Source organism: Arvicola amphibius, chromosome 6, assembly GCF_903992535.2.
Source record: "Arvicola amphibius chromosome 6, mArvAmp1.2, whole genome shotgun sequence".
NCBI classification, from domain to species: domain Eukaryota; kingdom Metazoa; phylum Chordata; class Mammalia; order Rodentia; family Cricetidae; genus Arvicola; species Arvicola amphibius.
The window spans coordinates 86,426,525-86,450,797 of NC_052052.2; the positions used below are offsets into that span (position 1 = coordinate 86,426,525).

Genomic DNA, 24,273 nt, shown 5'->3' on the forward strand with positions numbered 1-24,273 from the left:
TTTTTATTGAAGACTTATTACATGGGTGTGGATGTAAGTATCATTACTTACATCCAAGAGGCATCCAACTTGGCCTCTTCAAGAGGTAGATGTTCAGTTCCTGGGAACTGGAGCCATATCTTAGGTAAAACAAAGCATGAGATGGGTTGAATGCATAGGGAGAGAAGGGCAAATAGGAAAACTAAGGCCATATGTAGCCAATATTGCAGTGAATTTATGGGGTCATGACCTATTGCAGTAATGGAATACCCAGATTAACATTCCTGAAGCCCCAAAAACTTATGTTTCTGAGGAAAATATTAGAAGATATACAGACAACGGACACCAGCCATTCAGGCTGTAGAAGAACACAAAGCAATTGATAAACCTTCAGAGGTACCAACAGCCCTACCTTTAAAATGGTTAACTATGAAACCAATATGGGTTAAGCAGTGGCCCCTAGCTGAGGAAAAGTTGCAGGATTTAGAAGAGCTGGTACAAGAGCAAATAGATGTTTGACATATAGAAGAATCTGCCAGCCCTTAAAATTCTCCTGTATTTTTTGTTAAAAAGAAATCTGGAAAATGAAGAATGGTGAGAGATCTAAGGGCTATCAACAAGGTTATTCAGCCGATGGGTCCTCTACAATCTGGAATTCCTCAGCCTTCTCTGTTACCAAAGGTATGGCCTCTCATAGTTATTGATTTAAAGGTTTAAAGAAAGGTTTAAAGTTTTAACTAAAGATTTAAAGGTTATTGATTTAAAGTTATTGACTTATTGTTTCTTTACTATATCTTTACAAGAAAAGGATAGAGAAAAGTTTGCCCTCACAGAGCCTACTTATAATAATTCTCAGTCTACTAGAAAATATCAATGGACCGTCCTCCCACAGGGAATGCTCAATAGCCCCATCCTATGCCAATACTTGGTCAGCCAGGCATTGGAAATAATATGTAAGCAATTTCCTAAGTCTATAATGCATAATTACATGGATGACATTTTGTTATATGATTTAAATGCAGATACTTTAGAAAGAATGTTTGAAGAAGTAAAGAAAGTCTTGCCTAAATGGGGATTACAAATTGCTCCTGAAAGTATTCTGTTAATGACCTAGGTTACACAATAGGTTTACAGAAAATTAGAACACAAATGGCACAAATTAGGAGAGACTGGTTGCAGACTCTTAATGACTTTCAAAGATTATTGGGAGACATTTCCAGTCTATGACCGGGTGTTGGGATAACACCTGATCTAATAATTCATTTAAACAAAACCTTAGGTGATAATAAAGACTTGAATAGTCCCAGAGAATTAACAGCTGAAGTGAAAAAGGAATTGATAATTGTTAAGGAGAAATTACAGGAGGCATATGTGGATAGAGTGAATCCAAATCTTAATTGTATTCTAGTCATATTGCCTTCCAGAATTTCTCCTACAGGAATTTTAATGCAGAGGGACGATATTATCTTAAAATGGATCTTTTTACCACATAAACCAAGTAAAAAATTAAAAACTTATGTGGAAAAAGTCTCTGAATTAATTATCAAAGGTAAATTGAGAATTCATCAATTAGCAGGTATAGACCCAGCAGAGATTATAGTGCCTTTTACTGCTGATGAAATAAAAATGTTATTGAAAGACAATGAACCCTGGCAAAGGGCTTGTGCCAATTTTGGGGGAGAAATTAATAGCAATTATCACAAAAGCAATAAACTTAACCTTATAAAGAGAACTTATTGGATTTTTCCCTGAATTATACGTGATGCTCCAATAACTCCAGTACATTTTATACTGATGCAAGGAAAACAGGGAAGGCAGGTTACAAATCAGAAGAATTGAGTAAGGTGTAACAAAACCCTTATAGTTCTGTCCAGAAGGCAGAATTATATGCTATCCTTATGGTACTAAGTGATTTTAAAGAACCTCTCAATATAGTTACTGATTCACAATATGTAGAAAGAATTGTCTTACATATTGAAACAGCTGAATTTATACAAGATGATATGGAATTGACCTCATTGTTCATCCAGGTGCAAGACATAATCAGGAATAGGCTTTGACCTATATACATAACACACATCCAATCCCATATGGGTCTGCCAGGTCCTCTAACACAAGGTAATACAGAAATTGATCAATTATTGATTGGAAGTGTGTTGCAGGCATCTGAATTCATAAAAAAAAAACATCATGTCAATAGCAAATGTTTAAAGAACGAGTTTTCTATTACATGGCAACAAGCTAAGGAGATTATAAAGAAATGTCCTACTTGCTCTTTCTATAATCAAACACCGTTGCCTGCAGGCAGTAACCCTAAGGGTACTCAAAGGAATGTAATCTGACAGATGGATGTGTTTCACTTTATGGAATTTGGCAAATTAAAATATGTACACCACACCATAGACACATATTCAGGTTTTCAATGGGCAACTCCTTGAGCTCAGAAAAGGCTGATTCAGTAATCACACACTAAATTAGAAGTTATGGCCATCATGAACATTCTTGCACAAATAAAGACAGACAATGGCCCAGCAATGTAAGAAAATGAAATGGTTTTTTGCTTATTATAATATAAAGCACATTACAGGTATACCAAATAATCCTACAGGTCAGGCAGTTTTAGAAAGGTCAAATTGTACTACAAAGGATATGCTGAACAAACAGAAAGAGATGAAAAATACCCCCAGAAATAGATTGCATAATGCTTTATTAACCTTGAATTTTCTTAATGCTAATGAGAAAGGAACAGAAAAAGCAGAAAGGTATTGGATAATAAAAAGAACTCCTGAATTGAATCAGAATTTTAAGGATGTGTTGACCTCACAATGGAAACCAGGAGATGTGCTATGTTGGGGAAGGGGTTTTGTTCTTGTTTCCACAGGAGAATAAAAATTATGGATACCATCAAAATTAATAAATATTTGTTTTGAAAAGGAGAGACCTATTGAAACAGAGAAATGATAGCTCATCCACAATGGTGACAACCATACAGGTGGCAAAGAAAGCCATATAGGGTTGGGACAGTGTTCTGTTCTTAACTTTGCAGGAAAATTACACATCATCAAAAATTCAAGGGATCCTGGATGTTTGAATGCTGACAGAAGAAAAAATAACTATCCACTAAGGAGCATCTAGAAAACATAATATGGTTTATGAATCAAGGTACTGTTTATGCTTATATTATATACACACACACTCATATATATATACACTCATATATATATATATATATATACACATATATACATATATACTCATATACATGAGTGTGTGAATATATTAATATATAATTAGCATTAATATATTAATATATTCAGCATGAATATATTAATATATTGTTAGCATTTATATATTTATATATTCAGCTGGTTTTAGAGTTGGATGATGGCTCTGTACTTCTCTAAATCCAAGCTTATTTTTAAAAAGTACATTCAGAATTTCTGTATTATATCAGTAGCCATCTGGTATGGAACAGAAGAAAGACTTAAGGAAAAATTTTACTTTCCCCATGCCTATTTTGTCTATATCATATTCTTCATTGTATGTATGTTTATATGAATAATGTTTAAGTTTTCCATGATAAACAATAGATTTTCTTACAGATCCTTTTCCTGTAGTAATCTTTGGAGTTTCCAGGAAGAAGATGGGGCCCCAAAGCAACCACTCCACCTAGCTGAGATGATATTGTGATGTAGACAGCACTACTTTAAGACCATTTTGGGTACCAGCTGCTAAAATGGTGCACCTTCTCATATTCTGGAGAGAACTCCAAATGAGAACTTTGGGGGAAAAAAAACCTATTGACTGCTTGGAAATTGTTTGCAACAATACTAGACAGTAATTTTGGAACTTAACCACCACTTAATTTTTGCAGGATCCCATTAAGAGAACATCGTCCTCATGACAGTGGGAAGCAATTCCAGAAGACAACGCCTCCATCCCAAAAAATTGTGTCCATAGGGTTGGGAACACTGTTTAGGGGTTGTAGATTATTACTTGTACTAGACAGAGAGTTGGGGTGAAAACTACATTTGTTTAAAAAAGGGAGAGATAGTAATAGTGGGTAATAGAGTGAATACTTGTGAGCTATTATTTATGGATAATTTACATTGGTATATTGTATATTGATACAAGTTCAAATTATATTTGCTACTTTTGTTTACATTATTTGTACATATATACAAAAGTTATTTTGCCAGATTGTATATATGCATGCTTCTACCTCGGTTTAGGACATTTTGTATATTGATACAACTTTTAGGGTATATTTTCATATTGCATTATTTATTACTCCTACCTCTGATCAAGATACTTATACATTGTTTACATTTTGAGGTCATTGTCCTCATTTGTTGCACATTTGTTTACAGATTATTTAAGATTCTTACATGAAGTTTTAGTCTTTAGGTTATACAGGTATTAATTATTATAGGTCAATTGTTGTTCATGTTTGTTGTACATACAGTCAGATCAATTAGGTTCTTTAGATACATAGAGATTGTATTCTGTCTAGATAGGTATTCTTCAACCACTTAAAGTATCTGTGGAACATGGCATTTAAATAATTAAGGGTTCTGTTGACATGAGACATGATTGCTTCTGACAGCACCAATCTATTCCCGAGAGAATGTTGAGCACCAAAGATACTCCACTTGGAGTTTGTTTTCTTCTTGGCAAAACTGGCCTTTGGGCAAGGAACTGACAATGCCTCAACCACTGACAAGTTACATAGTATCCAGAAATGGATAAGCAGGACTGTCAAATCTTGCCAAGACAGGGTAAAACAGTTTTGAAAATTTTCCTGCCTCTTAAAATGGTCTGTCAGTTACACTAGGCCTTAGCCAAAGTTAGTTGCTTCAACATTGCAAAATGAGACTTTGGGTGATTGCTCAGGTAACTAATTGTCTCCATCATATATTGCTCTCTTTGGAAGCTACTTGATTGTACTTCCTGCCTGCTCAAATAAATTATCTCCCTTCTCAGGCCTTCAACTGGGTTGAAGATTAGATAGTCATAGTTACTGTACTCTAATGATCTAGCCAAGCCATTTCTTATACAAGATTTAGACTCCATAGGATAGAATGTTTATTAAAACATTTAGCATATGTTCCTTGCTTAATATTGTTTATGCTGGTTGTAATTCTAGTTATACTTGATATCTGTTCCTAGTGTATATAGTTTTGTATTGGGTTTGGAACACTCTTATTTAAACAAAAAGGGGAGGTGCTGTGGGAGCACATTCTGCTCCTTCAGCCAAGAGCCCTTAAGATACCAGCCTATTGGGGTGTGGTCTCTTATAGTTTAAAAAGTAGTGGGAACTGTGCACCCACTCTCTTGCTTCCAGCTCCCATTCTGGCTGCTAGACTCTGTTACTGTTTGAGCTCAGAGGACTGTCATTTAGGACAGTGATCTCTAAGTTTTCCCCTTAAATAAATAACCCTTTTATTATCCTAATTCTGAACTGGTGTGGGATTGTTTTACAGCATTACTGCTTGGCCTATTAGCTCTAGCTTCTTATTGGCTAACTCTTATATCTTAATTTAACCCATCCCATTAATATGTGTATCGCCATGTGGCAGTGGCTTACTGGCTAAAGTGCCAGCATGTCTATCTCTGGCAGCGGCTTCATGGCATCTCCCTGACTCCACCCTTCCTTTTTCCCAGCATTCAGCCTAGCTTTCCCTGCCTACAAAGTTCTGCCTTGCTATAGGTCCAAAGCAGTTTCTTTATTAATGGTAATCCCAGCACACAGAGGGGGCTCCCACATCACCACACTCTAAGCACACATTGGGCAGCTGGGTGACATAGAGCAGGGCTGGAGGCTGTGTTTATAAGCCACAGTCTAAGTACACATCAGGGCAGCTGGGTGACAGAGCAGGGCTGGAAGCTGTTTTTATAAGCCACACTCTAAGTACACATCAGGGCGGCTGGGTGACAGAGCAGTGTAGTGATGAGCTGCAGGCAGGCCTGCTTTTCATCCGGCCCGGCTAGTTTATGCCCAGAAATAACAACACACAAACTGAATACTTTTAAACACTGCCTGGCCCATCATTTTCAGCCCCTTATTCACATCTTGACTAACCCATATCGAATAATCTATGTAACACCATGAGTGGTGTCTTACCAGGAAAGATTCAGCACGTCTGACCTGGCAGCTGGCTTCATCGCATCTGTCTCCCTGAGAGGCACGGCATTCTGCCACAGAGAGGAGAGGCGGGGCAACTGACTGAGCCATCTACCTCACTTCCTTCTTCCTGTTCTGTCTACTCCACCCACGTAAGGGCTGGCCAAGGCAGTTTCTTTATTAGCGAATGAAATCAACACAAACAGAACACTGTCCCACATCATTTCCCCTTTTCTGTTTAAACAAAAAAGAAGGCTTTTACTTAAACATAGCAAAATTACATATAACAAAACAGTTATCAAGTAAGAATTAGTTACAATATTTATATCTACTTTATCTTTTATCATAACTAAGGAAAACTATAACTTTCTATCTATTCTTCAACTCCATCAAAGACTCCAGAAGGATATAATATTACCTAAGTCAATGAGAAGTAAGCAACTTTTAAAACTCTAGAAATGACAGAGACATCTCACTGCCTGGACAGTCACCCAAAGTTCTTTTGTACTGTTGGGGCATCCATCTTCAGCCTTCAGGCCCATAGTATCCAGAGACATTTCCATGAAGCAGGAAATTTCAAAGGCAGTTCAGTCAGTATCTGCTGTGTCCTGTAGAATGTCTCACAGACTCTTTCATGAATCAGGAACCCCGAAAGATCATCTCACCTTTAGGCAAGTTCAGCAGTCCTCTCTCTGAGGGTTCTCTGTGTCCAGTTATGCAACAGTCCAGGCAAGATCAGTTTCTTGCCCAAATGGCTATCAAACTCCATAAGTAGCCTCTTCGATGCCCATCTTCCTCTTGAAGTAGATTGGTACTGCTAGGAGCAGATGTGTCTCATTGTCATGAAAAACCCTAAGTTATTAAAACATTAAATGCCATATTCTGCAGTCTTTGAAAGATATGAAGAATGTCTATCTAACTGAAATATATCTCTATATATCTAGAAAATCTAACTAACATGACTATAAGCTTTACTATTATCGATGATTATCCATTAACAACCTATATTTCCTAATTATACATTCTTAAAAGAACTACATAATCACAATAGCTTAATCAATATCAGAAATACATATACATATAACAAAATTGGCCTTAAATTTAAATCAATAAGGCAAAATTTATACGAATGTAAATTATTCACATCTATATCATCTCCCCCTTTAAATGGAAAAGAGCATTTATGAACAATATTTGGGAACATGGGCGCAGTTATTTCTCTCCAAACTGCTTCCTGATGAATGGGGACGCTGTTAATTTCATGGTGTAACCTGTGTGCCAGGTTTATCTCAGTCATCAGTTGGGTGAAGTAATTTTCTGAAGGTGTTCACAGCAACCTTTCAGGAGGTCGTGGTCTATCATACCATATTGGGATAGAAGCAATCCAAAGGGTTTTATTTTCTGTAAGAACAAAGAAGAATCTCTTTTCCAAAGTATCATATCCTCAGATCCAAATCCTGAAGTCAAGGTATTTTCAAAATATCTATCTTGGATTAGTTCAGCAGCATTTATAAACAAATATCTTTTAGCAGCTGTTGCTTCTTCCTCAGCATTCAAACAATTCAAAGAGAGCATAATAGCATAAAGTATCAAGATTCTCTGTGTATTTTCCATCTTATACGACTTTATTTGAACCTCTATTTTGTTTATTTTTACTTTTATTTTTTGAAACAGGTTCTCTATATATCTTTGTCCTGGAATACTTTAGGCCAGGCTGTCCTTGAAGTCACAGAGATCTACTTGCCTCTGTCTTCCCAGTGCTGGGATTAAAGGTGTGTTCTACAACACCTTGAACTCACAGAGATCTGTCTGTCTCTGCCTCCCAGGCATTGGGATTAAAGGCGTGTGCTACCACACCTTGAAGTCACAGAGGTCAATCCACCTCTGCCTCTTGAAGTCACAGAGGTCAATCTACCTTGCCTCCCAAGTGTTGAGATTAAAGGTGTGTACCACCACACCCTAGCTACTTCCTTTTTTCTTTTTTACTTTTACGAACTTTAACCTCTAGCTTGCATATATTTCCAACACACTGTAAACCATTTAGACGTTTTCTTCAACTTTGAATCTTTCTTTTACTGTATATCTCTCTTTTTCTGACTACATGAGTCTTTAATTTACCAAACAATATCAGTAGAACTAAAGCCGTGACTTTGACAGCTAGATCCAGCCCATTCTTTAGCTTTCCAACCTCATGGCATAGGTACCAGCTCTAGCCATGTTTATCACCACAACTCTGTGGCGGTTCAAGGTCCCTGCCAGCAAGCAAGCTGCAACAGTGTTAAACAACAATCAAAAGCTCCATAGTCAGGATCGCCTGCTTGAAAGAGTCAGAGTTTACCCTGGCAGGATGGCCCAGAAAGCTGGCATTTTAAAACAGCACAGCTTTTTCCCTGCTACGGCTGAAAACCGAAAAACACACGTTCAGACCTGAGAAATTGCTGCTACCAAGAAGCCATGCTTTACTCTATTCTTTCCCAAGCTTTCTCAAGCTTTCTGTGGATTCAGTTATCCACGTTGGGTGCCATTCTGTAGTGATGAGCGGCAGGGCAGGCCTGCTTTTCATCCTGCCCGGCTCTCGGCCACCGGCTAGCTTTACACCCAAAATAACAACACACAAACTGTATTCTTTTAAACACTGCCTGGCCCATCAGTTCCAGTCTCTTATTAGCTAATTCTCACATCTCTTGCTTTAACCCATATCTAATAATCTATGTAGGACCACAAAGTGGTGTCTTGCCAGGAAAGATTCAGCATGTCTGTCCTGGTGGCTGGCTTCATGGCACTGGCTCAGAGAGGAGAGGCAGGGCAATTGACTGAGCCATCTACCTCACTTCCTTCTTCCTGTTCTGTCTACTCCACCCACCTAAGGGCAGTTTCTGTATTAGCGAATGAAATCAACACAAACAGAACACTGTCCCACATCAGAGCAGGGCTGGAAGCTGTGTTTATAAGCCACACTCTAAGTACACATCAGGGTGGCTGTGTGACACAGAGCAGTGCTGGAGGCTGTCTTTATAAGCCACACTCAAATCACAGTCGCAGCACAAAGCTCAAAGTACCAAAACACTCAGAGTTTAAAACAAACAGAAAAAGTCCTTGAAGTTTCTATAGAGAGGGAAAGTAAGACAGAAAAGGTTGGGGTGGAGGAAGTCCACAGAGAAAGAATAAGTTAAAAAAAATGAACTTTTTAAAAACTACATATCTTTTCTAACACAATATTGACTGAACACATGAAATAAAAAAATGCACAGAAATAGTTAAGTAGGAGGAAAATACTGATTACACTCAGCAAACAAACTCAAATACTCAGAGAGTAGGTATAACAGCAGCCATGTGTGGGGTCAGAAGAGATTCCAGAAAGCATTACAAGTTTGGTCTGGTAGGATAAGCATGAGATCATTTCATTCTTAGTGTTCAGGTCATACGTGAGCTTTTGTGCACATGGTCCAATACGCAGTTCAGCCTTCCGTATCTAGGCAAGGCCAACTGCAGACTGAAAATATTTGAGAGGGTATCTGTACCCACATGTACACATGTACACCCCTTTTCTTCTAATTCCCTACACCACACAGAATTACAATTAAGTGTCTTTTTAAAAAAATTAACCTGAAGATTCTTGAAAGGTTTTTTAATATTAGCTGGGCAGTGGTGGTGCACGCCTTTATTCCCAGCACTCAGGAGGCAAAGGCAGATGGATCTCTGTGAGTTTGAGGACAGCCTGGTCTACAAGAGCTAGTTCCAGGGCAGGCTCTAAAACTACAGAGAAACCCTTCTATTTATTGTTGGGGGGCACACATGTGTGAAGGTCAGAGGATGACTTCCAGGACTCAGTACTGTAATTTCATAGTGGCTTCTGGGGATAAAACTTAGGTCCCCTAGCTCCCACACTGACAGAGTAAGCCATCCCCAGACCATCACCTCAGGCCCATGTTCACACTCAACCAACAATACAGATATAGAGTAACATCCCCAAAGGAGAAACTACAGAAAAATCCAAGGCACATCTGCTCTGTAAGTTGCTAATCCTATAATAATGGACCCTGACGAGAACAGCCTGGAAGAACTTTCAGATAAAAGAATTACTATAACTATGTCCAAACAACTCAAAGAAGATATAAACATACTTCAAGAAACAAAAGTAAAGAAATGAATGAAATGCATATATCAAGCCAAACACAAAACAGAATTAAGCGAAGAGAACTGATGGAGAACCCAAACTAAAAGGATGTTGGAAATGGAAAAGTCAATAAGCCAAACAAGAAACCAAAGGAAGCCTCACCAGCAAAATGGAGCCTGTAGAAAGCTGGAAAGCAGTGGGAACAGAAGGTAGACAAATTGGAGCACTCAATACATGTAATCTTCCACACACATGCACTCATAGAAAGAAATCACATGATCATGTCAATGGATGCTGAAAAGGGTCTTTGGCAAAATACAGCATCCCTTCCTGATACCCTGAAAAGAATGGGGATGGAGAAAACATAATACCAACATAATAAAAGCTAAGTATGACAAACCAATAGCCAGGATCATAGGGAGTGGAGAAAAACCTGAAGCACTCCCACAGAACAAGACAAGGCTGTGGGTGTCTGCTTTTGCCTCTCCTGTTCAACAGTGCTTGATCTCTTAGCTAGAGCAACAGGACAAGAGAAGGAAATAAGAGGGACACACATAGCAAAGGAAGCTGTCAAAGCATTTCTGTTTGCAGATGGCATGGTTCTACACATGACAGACACCAAAGACTCTACCAGGAGACTCCTAGAGCTAATGAATACTTTTAGCAATATGGCAGGTTACAAATTAACATTCCAGGACAGGAGAGATGGCTTAGTGATTGAGAGCACTGCCTGTTTTCTAAATGACCAACATGAAGCTCACAACTGTCTATAATTCCAGTCCCAGAGAATCCGATGCCCTCTTCTGGCCTCCAACGACAGCAGGCACCCATATGATACACAGGCATACAAAGCAGAGAGAGGAGAATGAGGGGGAAGACTCTTGAACTCATTGGAACAGGGAAGCACTTTCTGAGCAGGACTCCAATAGTGCAAGGCATTAAGATCAACAATTAATAAATGAAACCCTGTAAAACTAAAAACTCCTGTATAGCAGAGAACACTACCAGCCAAGTAAAGAGGCAGCCTACAGAGTGGGGGGGAATATACAAAGAACAGAACAAAAAACCAAACACCAAGAAAGCAAATGACTCAATAAAAAACAGCATGAAACCAGCAACCACAGAAAGCTGAAGCAGACAATTAAGCTAAGGGGCCAAGCAAGTGAGACTGAAAAGACTATGGGGACTTTTGAAGTTGGACTAAATGCATTTTGCATTGTGATATGGCTATGTCTATGAGGGCCAGAGAGTATAATGTGGTTGTCTAAATGAGAATGAGCTCCATAAATTCATATATTTGAATGTTTAGTCACCAGGGAGTAGCACTATTTGAGAAAGATTATTAGGTGTGGCATTGTTGGAAGAAGTATTTCACTAGGGGTGGGCTTTGGTGTTTCAAAAGCCCATGCCTGGCCCAGTCTCTCCTCTCTCCTCTCTCCTCTCTCTTTCCTGCCCCCACCCCCTCTTACAGATCTAGATGTAATTCTCAGCTAATACTCCATCACCATGGTGATGCTCCCTGCCACGATAATGGACTACGCCTCTGAAACAGTAAGCAAGTCTCTAACTAAATGTATCCCTTTATGAGGGTTGCCCTAGTCATGGTGTCACCACAATAGAACAGCACCTAAGATAGAATGAACACAGAGATTCAAAGAAGAAATGCAAATGGCTGAGAAATCTATCTTTCATGTTAAGTATTTTTAGTTATCAAGGAAATGAACATCAAAACTACTGTGAGATTTCATCTTTCCCAAGTCAGAAAGGCTAAGATTTGGGGGGTTCTGTTTGTTTGTTTGTTTGTTTTTTAAAAGGCAGGAAAGAAAGACAATAAATGCTGGTATGAATGTGGGGAAGGAAACTGTTATTCACTGATAGTAGAAGGGCAGACTGTACAGCCACAATGGAAATCAAGGTGGATATTCTTCAAAATGCTAGAAATGATCCTGAGCATAGTCCCAGAAGATACATGTTCATCCATGTCCATTTCTGTTCTTTGCACAACAGCTAGAACATGAAAAAGGCCGAGATGCCCATCATCTCAGGAGCAGACAATGAAAGTGTGCTTCCTAGATACAGTGAAATTTTATTCAGCCATAAAGAAAATGAAAATTTTGGGGAAATGGAATTGGACGTCACAATTCTGAGTGAGGTGACCAAGACCCAGAACCAAAGAAACCAATGCTGCATGTTCTCCCTTACACATGTGTTTACACTGGGAGCACCCACAGAAAGCAAGACACTAGTCAAAAGCTATGGGTGTGTAGGTTTCAAGGGAAGGAGAATAAAGCACATAGAATATGAAGCAAAGAAAGGGGAACATGGAATAGAAAAGGTTAAAGGAGTTGGGGGTGGAAGGCAGGGTAGAGGAGGGAATGGTGTGGCAAGTGAAAATCTATCACCATAGAACATCATAAAAAATATGCATATACATATATAAAAGAGATTTAAATGGAGTTACACTGTAAGAGGGAAGAATGCCTCTCCCAGATACCATAGACTATCTATTAAATAAAACCCATTGCCAGGTATGGGTTACCTCTTTTTGAAATGTTGATCATTGGAGTACCACAGGTTCCCCAAACACTGCAGATTGTTGCCATTGTTCTTGTTAGCCTCCAGAACCTGACAGTAAGACCTATTGCTGAAGACACCACCTATCTGTTTCCTATTTCAGGGAGAAATCAAGCTGGTAGCAACTCACACGGATACTTTTTACCTACCGGCTGGAAAAGTCTATACATGCTACCAGGAATATGCAGCGGTCTTACCCAGCTGTGAATCCTGAGAGCTCCAATCATGGCTGGCCTGGTGTGAAGTGTGCACTGCAGCATGGCAGTAAGGAAGCACTTTCTGTTTGGATTGAAATCCTACACCACAAGACCAAATTCAGGCCTGCTCTTGTTAACTGGTCCCAAAATCTATGGCTAGCTAGGTCACGGGCCCTAGGGGAAAACTGAGCACTATTAATATGCTAAATGGACATAGTGACACAATTATTCCCTCTACATTCTTTTCTGCATACCATAATGTGTCTCCTAGTGCTCATCAGAGAAGCGCTTTCTGCAGTAGATGGTGATTAATACAGTGACATACAGAGAATAAGAGACTGTGAGTTCTAAGTTCTAACTGGGACATAATTCTCCTTTCAAGGCTCAGGGACCATTGCAGAAGAGAAAGACAAGACTGTAAGAGCCATAAGTAGTGGACATCTGCACGCAGCAAAACAGTATTTTCTGGAGACAACAGGACTGCAGCACATGAACTCAAAGCAGCAGTGACTACATGCAAAGACTTGCACATGATCAAGCCAGTCAAAATCCCAGCAGGAATGGGAGAAGGAGCTGTCCTACTTAGTGTTCTATTGCTGTGATGAACACCATGACCAAAAGCAAGTCGGAGAGGAAAGGGTTCAGTCGCCATACGTGTCTGCATGGCAGTCTGTTACTGATGGAAGCCAGGACGGGATCACGGCAGGAACCTGGAGGCAGGACCTGATGCAGAGGCCATGGCGGGTGCTGCTTACTGACTCCCTATGGATTGCTCAGTCTGCTCTCTTAGAGAGCTCAACACCACCAGTGCAGGGGTGGCCTCACTCACAATGGGCTGGGCCCTCCCCCACCAATCACTAATTAAGAAAAATTCCTACAAGTTTGACCACAGCTTGATCTTATGGAGGCATTTTCTTAATTGAGGTTTCCTCTTCTCAGATGACTCTAGCTTGTGTCAAGTTGACATAAAACTCTCCAGCACCGGGGCTTACAAACTTCCCCTCTTGGTGAGGAGCTATTGGTAATTAATGGCTACAGGGGGAGGGAGAATCAGTTTTCTTTAAGGTTACAGTCTTTGAAAGGCCAGTCATACTCCAGTAGATGACCCTACACCAATTCTCATACAAGTATCACTAAGAGACTTGATCTGTCTATTAACAACAACAACAAACAAACAAACAAAAAAAACAACGCACAAAGTTTGGAGGAAAACATGATGAGAGAGGAACAAGGAGAAACTGGAGGGGAGGGATAGAGAGATGGATTTAATCAAAACCTATAATGTGTGTATATGATATCTTAAACAATAAAAAATTTAATAACATAATAAAAATTTTTGGTGTAATATAATTTTAGTATGTTTTTCTTTTTTAGTAATTATCAAATATGAAAATTCATGTGAAACAAACTTGACCCTCTTTTATTCTGAATCAAGTTGTTGTTAGTATAAAATAAAGGAAATGGATGACAAAATCCACAGAAATAAAAATTCAGGGTATATGAAGAAGCATGCAGTTGGCATTATTCTTACTGTTTTTAAAATTATTATTTAAATTTAATATTTTGACATTCAAAAAGGTTTAGGTTGTGTTGCCAATATCTGAAGTCCATGTCACAGTATTATACTTTCAGTATGAATTTGTATTTAGGTTTTTGTGAAATTGGAGTTAACTCAAATGCTGGTTGGAGGGATTTGAGAACCTGAACTCTTACTCCATCAGCTCTTTCTGTAACTTTACAGTCCTCCTCTTTTCTTGGAGCAAAGCACAGAGCAGAAAATGTACTGAGTCCATCAGTTTCCTCCTTGCTTTTTCCTTATCTTCAGACTTTGAAAAGAAATTAGTAGAAAGTTATTGTTTAAACAAGACTTGCACATCTTTCTTAAAACACTTTAGGGCTCCTGTGACCTCACTCAAGGGCAGAGTTGAAAGTCAGTCTGTGCCCATCTGTTCACTAACACGAGCACTGACAGCACCATCTACTGGAAATGGGAGCTTGGGATAAGTTTCTTTTTTTAACTTTTATTCTTCTCTCATACCTTACATCCCAACCGCAGTTTCCCCTCCCTCCACTCTGCCCGACCCCTCCCCCACCTCCCCTCGCCCCCAGACCAACTCCTTCTCTAAATTTTTCTAATTATTAATTTTCTCTTTTCCTTATGCACATCATTGTAACCTTGTCTAACTAAGTAGAAGTCAACTAAATATCTCAGTAGTTCACACCAATTAGGCACCAAGAGAAGCCACGAAGTTAAAGCCCAAAGGAAAAATGATTAAACAACTCACCCAGCTCCTAGGATTTTCCATGAACTCACAGTTGGCTTCTGGGCTTTGGGAGAGGTGGGGCACACTTCCCTGTGACTCCATGCTGCTGCTTGTGAGGTATGCCACTTGAGGGCACTTGAGGCAAGACGCTACAAAAGCCACCATTGCAGAGGTGTTCCACCGTATCTTCTCAAGATTTGCACTCTGCCCCTCTGGATACTTGCAAGTTCTGCACAGACTGAAAAATGTAAACTGAGTACATCCCATGGTCACCCAAATGACTGCAGGGTTCTTAACATAGCTTGCTTCTTAGAGAATGATGACATGGAGCAAAATGGCACATTAACACTGAAGCTGTGACAGGACACCAGCTGCACACAATTACTGTCTCGGGGCTGTTCTCAGGAAACACGGCTAGGCATACAAGCATATTCCTGTAATCTAAGCACTTAGGAGGTGGATACAGGAGGATTGTGAGTTTAAGGCAAGACTAGGCTATGTACTGAGTTCAAGGACAGCCTCATCTACAGAATGAGACCTTGTCTCAAAAGACAACAAGCAAACAAAAAAATGGTTTGTCTATTTTTAGGATATTTTGAATGAACTAGTGAATCAGACAGCATAGGATGGAGGAAAATCACCATCAATGATATGTGCCTTAACAGTTAAACTGTGGCCCATGGAAGAAATCTACTCTGATTATTTTTTTTTAATGCACCTCTGAAGACTTACATTTCTAAAGCGTAACTGCAAGATAATAGCATACTTGATAATTATAATTCCATCCCATATGAACACATTCAAATATCATACTGTACTACTAAAATATGTACAATTAATAAAAGTTAAGAATATTTGAGTTGGGTGTGGTGTCACAATGCCTTAATCCCAGCATTTGGGAAGGAGAGGCAGGAGGATCTCCACAAGATCTAAGCCAGCCTAGTCTACAAAGAGAATTCCAGGACAGCCAGGGCTGTTACAAAAAGAAATTCTGACAAGAAAGAAAGAAGAAAGGAAGGAAGGAAGGAAGGAAGGAAGGAAGGAAGGAAGGAAGGAAGGAAGGAAGGAAGGAAGGAAAGAGAGAGAGAGGGGGGGGAAGGAGGGAGGGAGGAAGGGAGGGAGGGAGGGAGGGAGGGAGGGAGGGAGGGAGGGAGGAGAATTCCGTCCAGATACAAGAGGCACACAAAGTACGACAGAACCAGAAAAGAAACTCCGTGGGTCATATTACAGTTAAAACACTGACTGTACAGAACAAAGAAAACACGTTGAAAACTGCAAGAGAGAAGAATCAATTCACATTCAAAGGCAGTGACACCACAGTAACTGCTGAGTTTTCAATTCAAACATGAAAGATCCCAACTGTCAATCTAATACACCCACGAAACCGTCATGACTGAAGGTGAATGACAAAAGTAGGCTAAAGGCGCTCATTACCAAGCCAGCCCTACAGTGGGCACTGCAAGGAAGACTTCAGTGTGACAGACTAAAGGAGGAAAACAAAACTGTTGAAACAAGAGGATGGAGAAAGGCTACAAAAGTGTAAAACCAACAAAATTAAGGAAACAATACAAATCTGTACTGGCTTATGTGTCTTAGGACAACTTTACACAAACTTAGAGTTATCTAAAAAGAGGGAATTTAATTTTAAAAATGTCTCCATAAAACCAGATTGTAGGGCAAGTCTGTAGGCTATTTTCTTAGTAATTGGTGGGGGACAGCCAAGGTCGTGGGTGGTGCCAGTGATAGGCTGGTGGTCCTGGATTCTATAAGAAAACAGGCTGAACAAGCTATGGGAAGCAAGCCAGTAAGCAGCACTCATCCATGGCTTCTGCATCAACCTCTGCCTTCAGGTTCCTGTTCTGTGTGAGTTCCTGTTCTGACTTCCTTCCATGATGAATAGGAATATGCAAGTGTAAGCCAAATAAATGATTTTTGGTCATGATGTTTCATCACAGCAATAGAAATAATCCTAAGACAACACCTTTCAATAATAATTCTGAGTATCAATGGTCTCAGTTCACCTATCGAAAGACACAAACTAGATGTTTGGAAAGAAAACAGAATATTCATTTTGCTGCCTCTAAGAAACATACCTATAATCAAAGATATACACTACCATAGGGTTTATATTCCAAACAAATGAAACCAGTTGCTGTCCTAATATCAGACAAAACAGACTTCAAATCAAATTTGTCAGGAGAGGTAAAGGGAGGTAAATAGATAACGTTACTTCATTCTGATCAAGAGAATAATTCAGCAAGCAGAAACTATAATTATAAATATATACACACAAGAAATAAGCAGATCCAATTTTGTAAAGCAAACATTGCTAGATTTCAACCCAAGAGAGTAACAGTGTTGACGTCAATACTCAGCACTCACCGTTAGACAGATCATCCATACAAAAAGTGAGTCAAGAAAAAGGAAGTAAAAGATATGACAGATGATATGGACCTAGAAAACATTTATAGCACTTTCCCCAAACACTAACAAATAGACATTTTCTTAGCAGCTTGTGGAACTTTTAAAATAAGTCATAACTATGATGTAAAACAATTCTCAACAGATTCAGGAAAACTGAAACAATCTCTCACTTTCTATCTAATCATGAGGACATAAAGCTATAAATCAACAGCATGGGAAACTACAGGAAATACACAGATTCATGTAGATTAAGCAACACACTACTGAATTATGAGTGGGTCTTTGAAGAAACCAAGAAGAAAAAAATTTAAATCCTAGAATTAAATGAAAATGAAAACACAGTTACCTGAACCTGTGGGTTATAATGAAAGCAGTCTTAAGAAGGATGCTTAGAGCACTACATGCCTACATTTCAGAAAGCAGAGATCTTAACTAGACAAACAGGAGACAAACATTAAGGTACTGGAAAAAGAATAAAGAAATCCCCAGAGCATCAGACTAATGGAAATAAGTAAGACCAGAACAGAAATTAATCGAGTAGAAATGAACCAAAAACAATAAAAAGAATCAATGAAACAAAGACCTGGGTCTGTGAAAAGATAAACAAAATTAATATACCTTTAACCAAGTTAACCAAAGAAACAAAGATTCAATCTAATATAATTGGGGTGAAAAGGGAGAGATTGCAATAGACATAGGGAAATTCAGAAGATCAAGAGAATGTAGTTTTAAAAAATTCCACTAAATTGGAAATATCTGAACAAATTGGATGGATTTCTACTTGTATTTGACCTACAACAGTTAAACCACGATAAACCAAATAAACAGATACAAAACTACCAATGAGATAGAAGCAGTAATTAAAAATCTCCCATCCAGGGCTGGAGAGATGGCTCAGAAGTTAAGAGCATTGCCTGCTCTTCCAAAGGTCCTGAGTTCAATTCCCAGCAACCACATGGTGGCTCACAACCATCTGTAATGGGGTCTGGTGCCCTTTGCTGGTCTGCAGGCATACACGCAGACAGAATATTGTATACATAATAAATAAATATTTTAAAAAATCTCCCATCCAGGCCTGAGCCAGCAGAGAACACAGATGGTTCTCCCACTGCCCAGACTTCTTGGTTTGGGGAGGGGGGCTGCACATTCAACTAGAACTGGCTTGATCCAGTTCTTTCCAGGCCTGAGTCAGTGGAAGACACAGATGCCTATCCACCCCCATCCCCAGACTTCTTAATCACCATGGTACCAAGGACTGCCTGAGGTCTCTAGACCTGGGCACGTGAGAGGAGAAAAAACTGCTTTTCTTCAGTTCCATGCCATTCCTTGTGGCTACAGTGAGCAGGACTCAGCCAAGCACCAACCTGTGACCCAACCAAGAGCCCTGGTACCAAGTGGTTGGGCACCATTATCATGAGCGAGTACAGGATGGGAAATGGGAGAGAGAGAGGCAGAAGAGTCCATGGCCTGGGGAGAGAGGCGGATCTGAAGAGCTGAGAGTGGTGAGGGACAGGCCTGCTTGCCACCCAAGCCCAAGGTGTTGTCCAGGCCTGGACTATTGCCAAGGGTCAGGTCTTTATCTGAGGCCCTGAAGCAGCCAAGGGGGTCCTGTGTTGATGTCTGTGATTCCTATCATCACTGAGAGCAGTATGAAGGCCTGTAGTCTGGGCTACCACCTAGGGCCATGTTGGTGTCCAAGAGCCATATTGTCATAACATAAGGAAGAAACACTTCTAAATCTTTCTTATGAAGTCAGACACCCAAACCAGATAAAGCCCCAACAAAAAAAAAGGAGAACGATAGGCCAGTCTCATCATGATCTAGGAGGCTTCATTCTGGGGATGCAGAGATGGTTCAACGTATGTAAATCAACAAAGGCAATTTATTACATAAATATATCCAAGGATAGAAACTACATGACCATTTTATTAAGAGCATTAAAGGCCTTTCACAAAATCCAGCATCCCTTTATGACAAACCCTGGAGAGAGAAGGGATAGAGAAAATACATGTCAAAAAAATAAAGGCTAATTATGGCAAACCAAAACCAGGATCATAGGGAGTGGAGAAAAACCTGAAGCACTCCCACAGAAAAAGACAAGGCTGTGGATGTCTGCTTTTGCCTCTCCTGTTCAACAGCGCTTGACATCTTAGCTAGAGCAACAGGACAAGAGAAGAAAATAAGAAGCTCACAACTGGCCAAAGTACGGAGAATAAGTCAGTGGAGAGCTAAGCACGAATGGGAAACCTTTATCAACTTCACCCCACAAGGCTCAGAGACCATCGGAGGTCAGGGAAGATCTTCTAGGCATGCTAGGAGCGCTGCCTTCCTGAACTCACAGTGGCCGTTTCAAGACCAAGCCAGTCAACACTCCAGCGTGCAAGGGGGAGGGGTTCTCAAGCCCCCACATAAGAGGAGCTGTGGACAGTTTATGGCTTCTAAGGGTGAATCAGTTTTCTTTAAGGCTGTGGTCCCTGGTGGGTGGACCAATCCTCCAATAGATGGCCCCAATCCCATGAGTATACGGGTAGCAAAAATTGGACTCAGTGAGTTACAATTCTGAGGGGGAAAAAAGGACAAGAATTAAGGAGATTTGGGAGGGGAGTGAAGGTGGGCACAGACACCCTAAAATATTGTCCTCTGCTCTGTCCATTGCTCCTATAGGAAGAAATCGAACCTTTGCCACTGAGGAGAAATTCAGCGTCTAAGGAGGCCAAGACACAGAACAAGAAACTGAAATAGCCCAAGCAGTTAGCTCAGAACATCCTTACCAAGGTGGCGAGGCAGAGTGGCATTTTCTGTGGGCCATACACTCCCGCCCACACAGAACAAGTAATTAGTCTAACCAGCTGGGACTTCCACTTCCTTGCCCTTCGGTATTGCTCATTTCCTGTATTTCAACAATGCATTCTGGGATAGGAAAAAATAAACCGCTGAAGGGCAGCAACTCTGTGGCTCCCTCTAGTGGTGAGACTGAACCACAGAAAAGTTCAGTTACCGATGCCAGAAAATGCCCAGGGGAGTAGTATCAGCAACATGTGACAGCTTGGTTTTGGTTATAACCCTTCAGAAATAGTTAAGCTTTTAATATTTATATTTATAAAAACAAGTTATAGTAATAACTGTGGTAACTAGAGAGTTTCATAAACATCTAAAAGTCAATAGATTAAATCAACTAGGGGAGAATACTAAGGGGGAAAACAGATGTATAATGAAGAACAGAAGAGTAAAAAGTGTCCTGGATTAACATTTCAAAGTCAGTTCATTTGCCAACATGACTTCCCAGAATTACAGAATCTACTTGCTTTCCCAGTCGACAAAGCCAGGAACCCCGTTCACTGAGAGCTAGGCTTTCGTGACAAGGCCCTGAGATGCGTTCGTTCTCAGCATTTCTCTCTCCCTTTGCCTACTTGGAAGATGTGAGAGTAGGGCATTATTACTTCTTAGGTTTTTTTAGATACAGTTCCTTGAATTTTTCCACTTCCATTTTATGAGAATCTTCTTGCATTCTCATTTTAGAGAGCTCAGATGTGAGCTTCGTCAGGTCTGCCTGACTCCACATTGCACCACATCCTCCCTTTTCTTTCCTGGCTCTCCTTTGGGTGCAGCCTCCACATGAAACCTACAAAGGTAGATTTTTACAAATCAGAATACAAGGGACTACTGGGAACTTGAAGACTTGTCAGGTCACTCTCATGACTGAGTAGCTCTAAGCATGACAGAAACAGAATACACATTCTGTAAAGAGACAGTGAGGAAAATAAGAAGACCAGCAGAAAGGGAAACAGGGAGGGCAATGGGTTTCTGGAGAGGAAGGAGAATTATTGCCTTTAGTTGTGTATCTACTTCTGAGCCCACCAGACTACAACTCATGGTCAGTCCTCTGACCTAGTTAACTCCCCAGAAGTATACATTAACGAGACTTCTCCTGGTCCATTTTTACTAATTCCTATCTGATGGAGGAGGTTCATCTGTCTATGTGTTACTTTCATTGGTTAATAGAGAAAACTGCCTTGGCCCTTTAATAGGACAGAAAATTAGGTAGGTGGAGTAGACAGAACAGAATTGTGGGAGAAAGAAAGCAGAGTCAGGCAGATACTTCAGGCAGACGCCATGACTCTCCTCTCTGAGACAGACGCAGGTTAAGATCTTTCGTGTTAAGCCACCACCTCGTGGTGCTACACAGATTAATAGAAATGGGTTAATCAAGATGTGAGAGTTAGCCAGTAAGAGGCTAGAGCTAATGGGCCAAGCAGTGTTTAAATTAATATAGTTTCCATGTAATTATTTCGGGTGTAAAGCTAGCCAGGTGGTGGGACTCAGCCCCGCCACTCCTACTACAGATGGCCCTGGTTAATCACACTGGGTCATGAAACAAATGCATATCAGGATTGTGAGAAAGAGATTTATAGGGAGGGAGAAGAATGGACAGGAGTGAAAGAGAGTGAGGGTGACAGTGGTCATCATGCAATGTGTACATGGGAGAAAGAAATATAATTTTAAAATTAAAAAAAAATAAGCTAAGTGTGATATGCCTTGGGACTAAAAAGAGATGGAAGCCACAGGAGTTCCAAGGGGTGATAATGGATGTCTGCTGATGCTTCAAGAGGTTGTCTAGAAGGGCTTGAAGGCTGATGAAGGGATGACCTTGTGACACAGTGCTGACAGCCAATCAACATGCAAGCTGAACAAAGAGCCTGGACTCAAAGATCTGTATCCCATTTGTCCTCCCGTATGTCAACTGTCACACAATGCTAAAAACAAATGGCTTCTGAGATAACACACCGAATCCAGGGAACACGGGGTCTAAATGGAACTGTAATGGTGTCTGTAAAACCCCTCATAGCTAGCTTTAAACTAAGTAGGTTTAAAGTGTTTCTTAATCCATAATGGGTTCTGAGGTTCTAGAATTCTCACATCAGTGTTCTAGAACCCAAGTAAAGTTCACCTCTTAAGGATTTCCAAATATAGCTTTTCAAGTTGTACAAATACCAATGGTTTTCACAGGCCAAGTCCTTAAGAGAATCAGCATAGCAGATACAGTACCTGCAGGGCTAGGCTGAGAGAGACCCAGGCTGCAAAACTAAGAGAGGGCTCTGGGTGTTGATAGTTCTCCAGTGAGGAAGCAGGGGGAGAAAAGAATTCAGAAACAAAAATAGATTGCTGTTTTGAAAGGGAAAGAGGAGGGGAGGGAGAAGAGAAAGGAAAGAAAGAGCTGAAGAGATGGTTCAACAGTTAAGAGTGTTTGCCCTTAAGCCTGATGACCTGAGTTCCATCCCAGAAACCCCACAAGGACGACAAAAACAGTTAACACAAATGTCCCTCCACTACTGAGTCTGTATAATGGGTCTGTATATCTCTATCTATTTTGACTTAATTAAAATCATTATTGAGGATGTACTTTCCCACTTGCTATTATAAAGTGTCCTGACAAAGGTGACTCAAGGGAGAAAAGATTTGTTTTCCCTCACAGCCTGAAGGTTCAATTCATCATGTCAAAAGAACCCTAAGACGGCTGATCAAATTGTATCCACAGTCAGGATGCCTAGAGCAATGCCCAGCTCACTCTCTACTTTCTATACAATCTAGTATGCCAGCCCTGGGAAGGGTGCTGTCCCCTTTAAGGAAAGGTTTTCCCACTTCACGGAACCTAACCTACAGGACCCAGCCATGACAAGTTCAATAAAGGCCTGTGTCTCCTAGTTTACTCTAAGGCAATACCTGGTTCCAAGAAAGACTACAAACTAAGGCCACCCAGGAACAGACCACCCAAAGGAAATTCCTAACATTCCAACCATTGTAGATAGGATTACCTGCCCAAACACAACCATTGCTTTTCACTAGGACACACCTAGACAAATGTCAGCCAATCAGGGGTTCTCAGTCTTAGAAATCCCTCACCCCAACCTTTGCCTTTATAAAAACCTCACCCCAACTGAGCTCGAGACTCCCCAGTCACACCAATACATTGAACACATGGAGAGTCCAAGTTGGAACTTGAATAAAAATAAAGGCTCTTTGCTTTTATATAGAGGACTCAGTCTCCTAGTTGGTCTGTGGAGGACTTTGTGATCTGGGCACAACATAACCAATGCAATGCCTCACAGCATGGGTAGAGGTTTATCTCTTAGGGGGTTAAAGATCCTATCAAGTTGGTGATTAGTGTTGTTAGAGAGCAACAACTTCATTGGTCCAATGTGGTGTGCAGCTTGGACACGGATGCCAAATGTTGTCATTATAATTCTTCTGGCCTTCCCCATCACCTAGGTATCCTGTCCCTTAAGCAAGCCTTGCCCACTTCCAATCTCCCCCTTCCCTCAAAGGCAGGTATATCTCCCACCTCCTCTCCACTTTTTTCTCTCTCTGTTTATCCTTCATCTGAAAAGACAACCTCTGCCTCTTCCTCTCTATCTCTCTCTTTCTCCTTTTCCTCCATAACCCCCTTACTCTTATACCCTTCCCAAAACCCACTAAATAAACTATATACCCAAGCTTTCTCTCTGCATGGCCTACAGTAATGGTAAAAGTAAAATTGCTGCAGGATCCCTGGATCCCCGGCAACTGTAGCAGCAGAAACTCTGCACGCTACAGGTC

General features: G+C 40.3%; 1 protein-coding gene across 1 annotated transcript in view; it reads right to left on the reverse strand.

The window, feature by feature from the left end:
* The window catches only part of LOC119816318 (ankyrin repeat domain-containing protein 26-like), a 43,791-nt gene extending 19,876 nt beyond the window's left edge, over positions 1-23,915 (reverse strand). Inside the window, 6 exon segments of the mRNA XM_042055314.1 lie at positions 14,705-14,817; positions 15,277-15,484; positions 21,086-21,126; positions 21,128-21,240; positions 21,243-21,301; positions 23,785-23,915. Coding sequence (XP_041911248.1) covers positions 14,705-14,817; positions 15,277-15,484; positions 21,086-21,126; positions 21,128-21,240; positions 21,243-21,301; positions 23,785-23,915 — 665 coding nt within the window.
* Between the last annotated feature and the right edge of the window lie 358 nt (positions 23,916-24,273).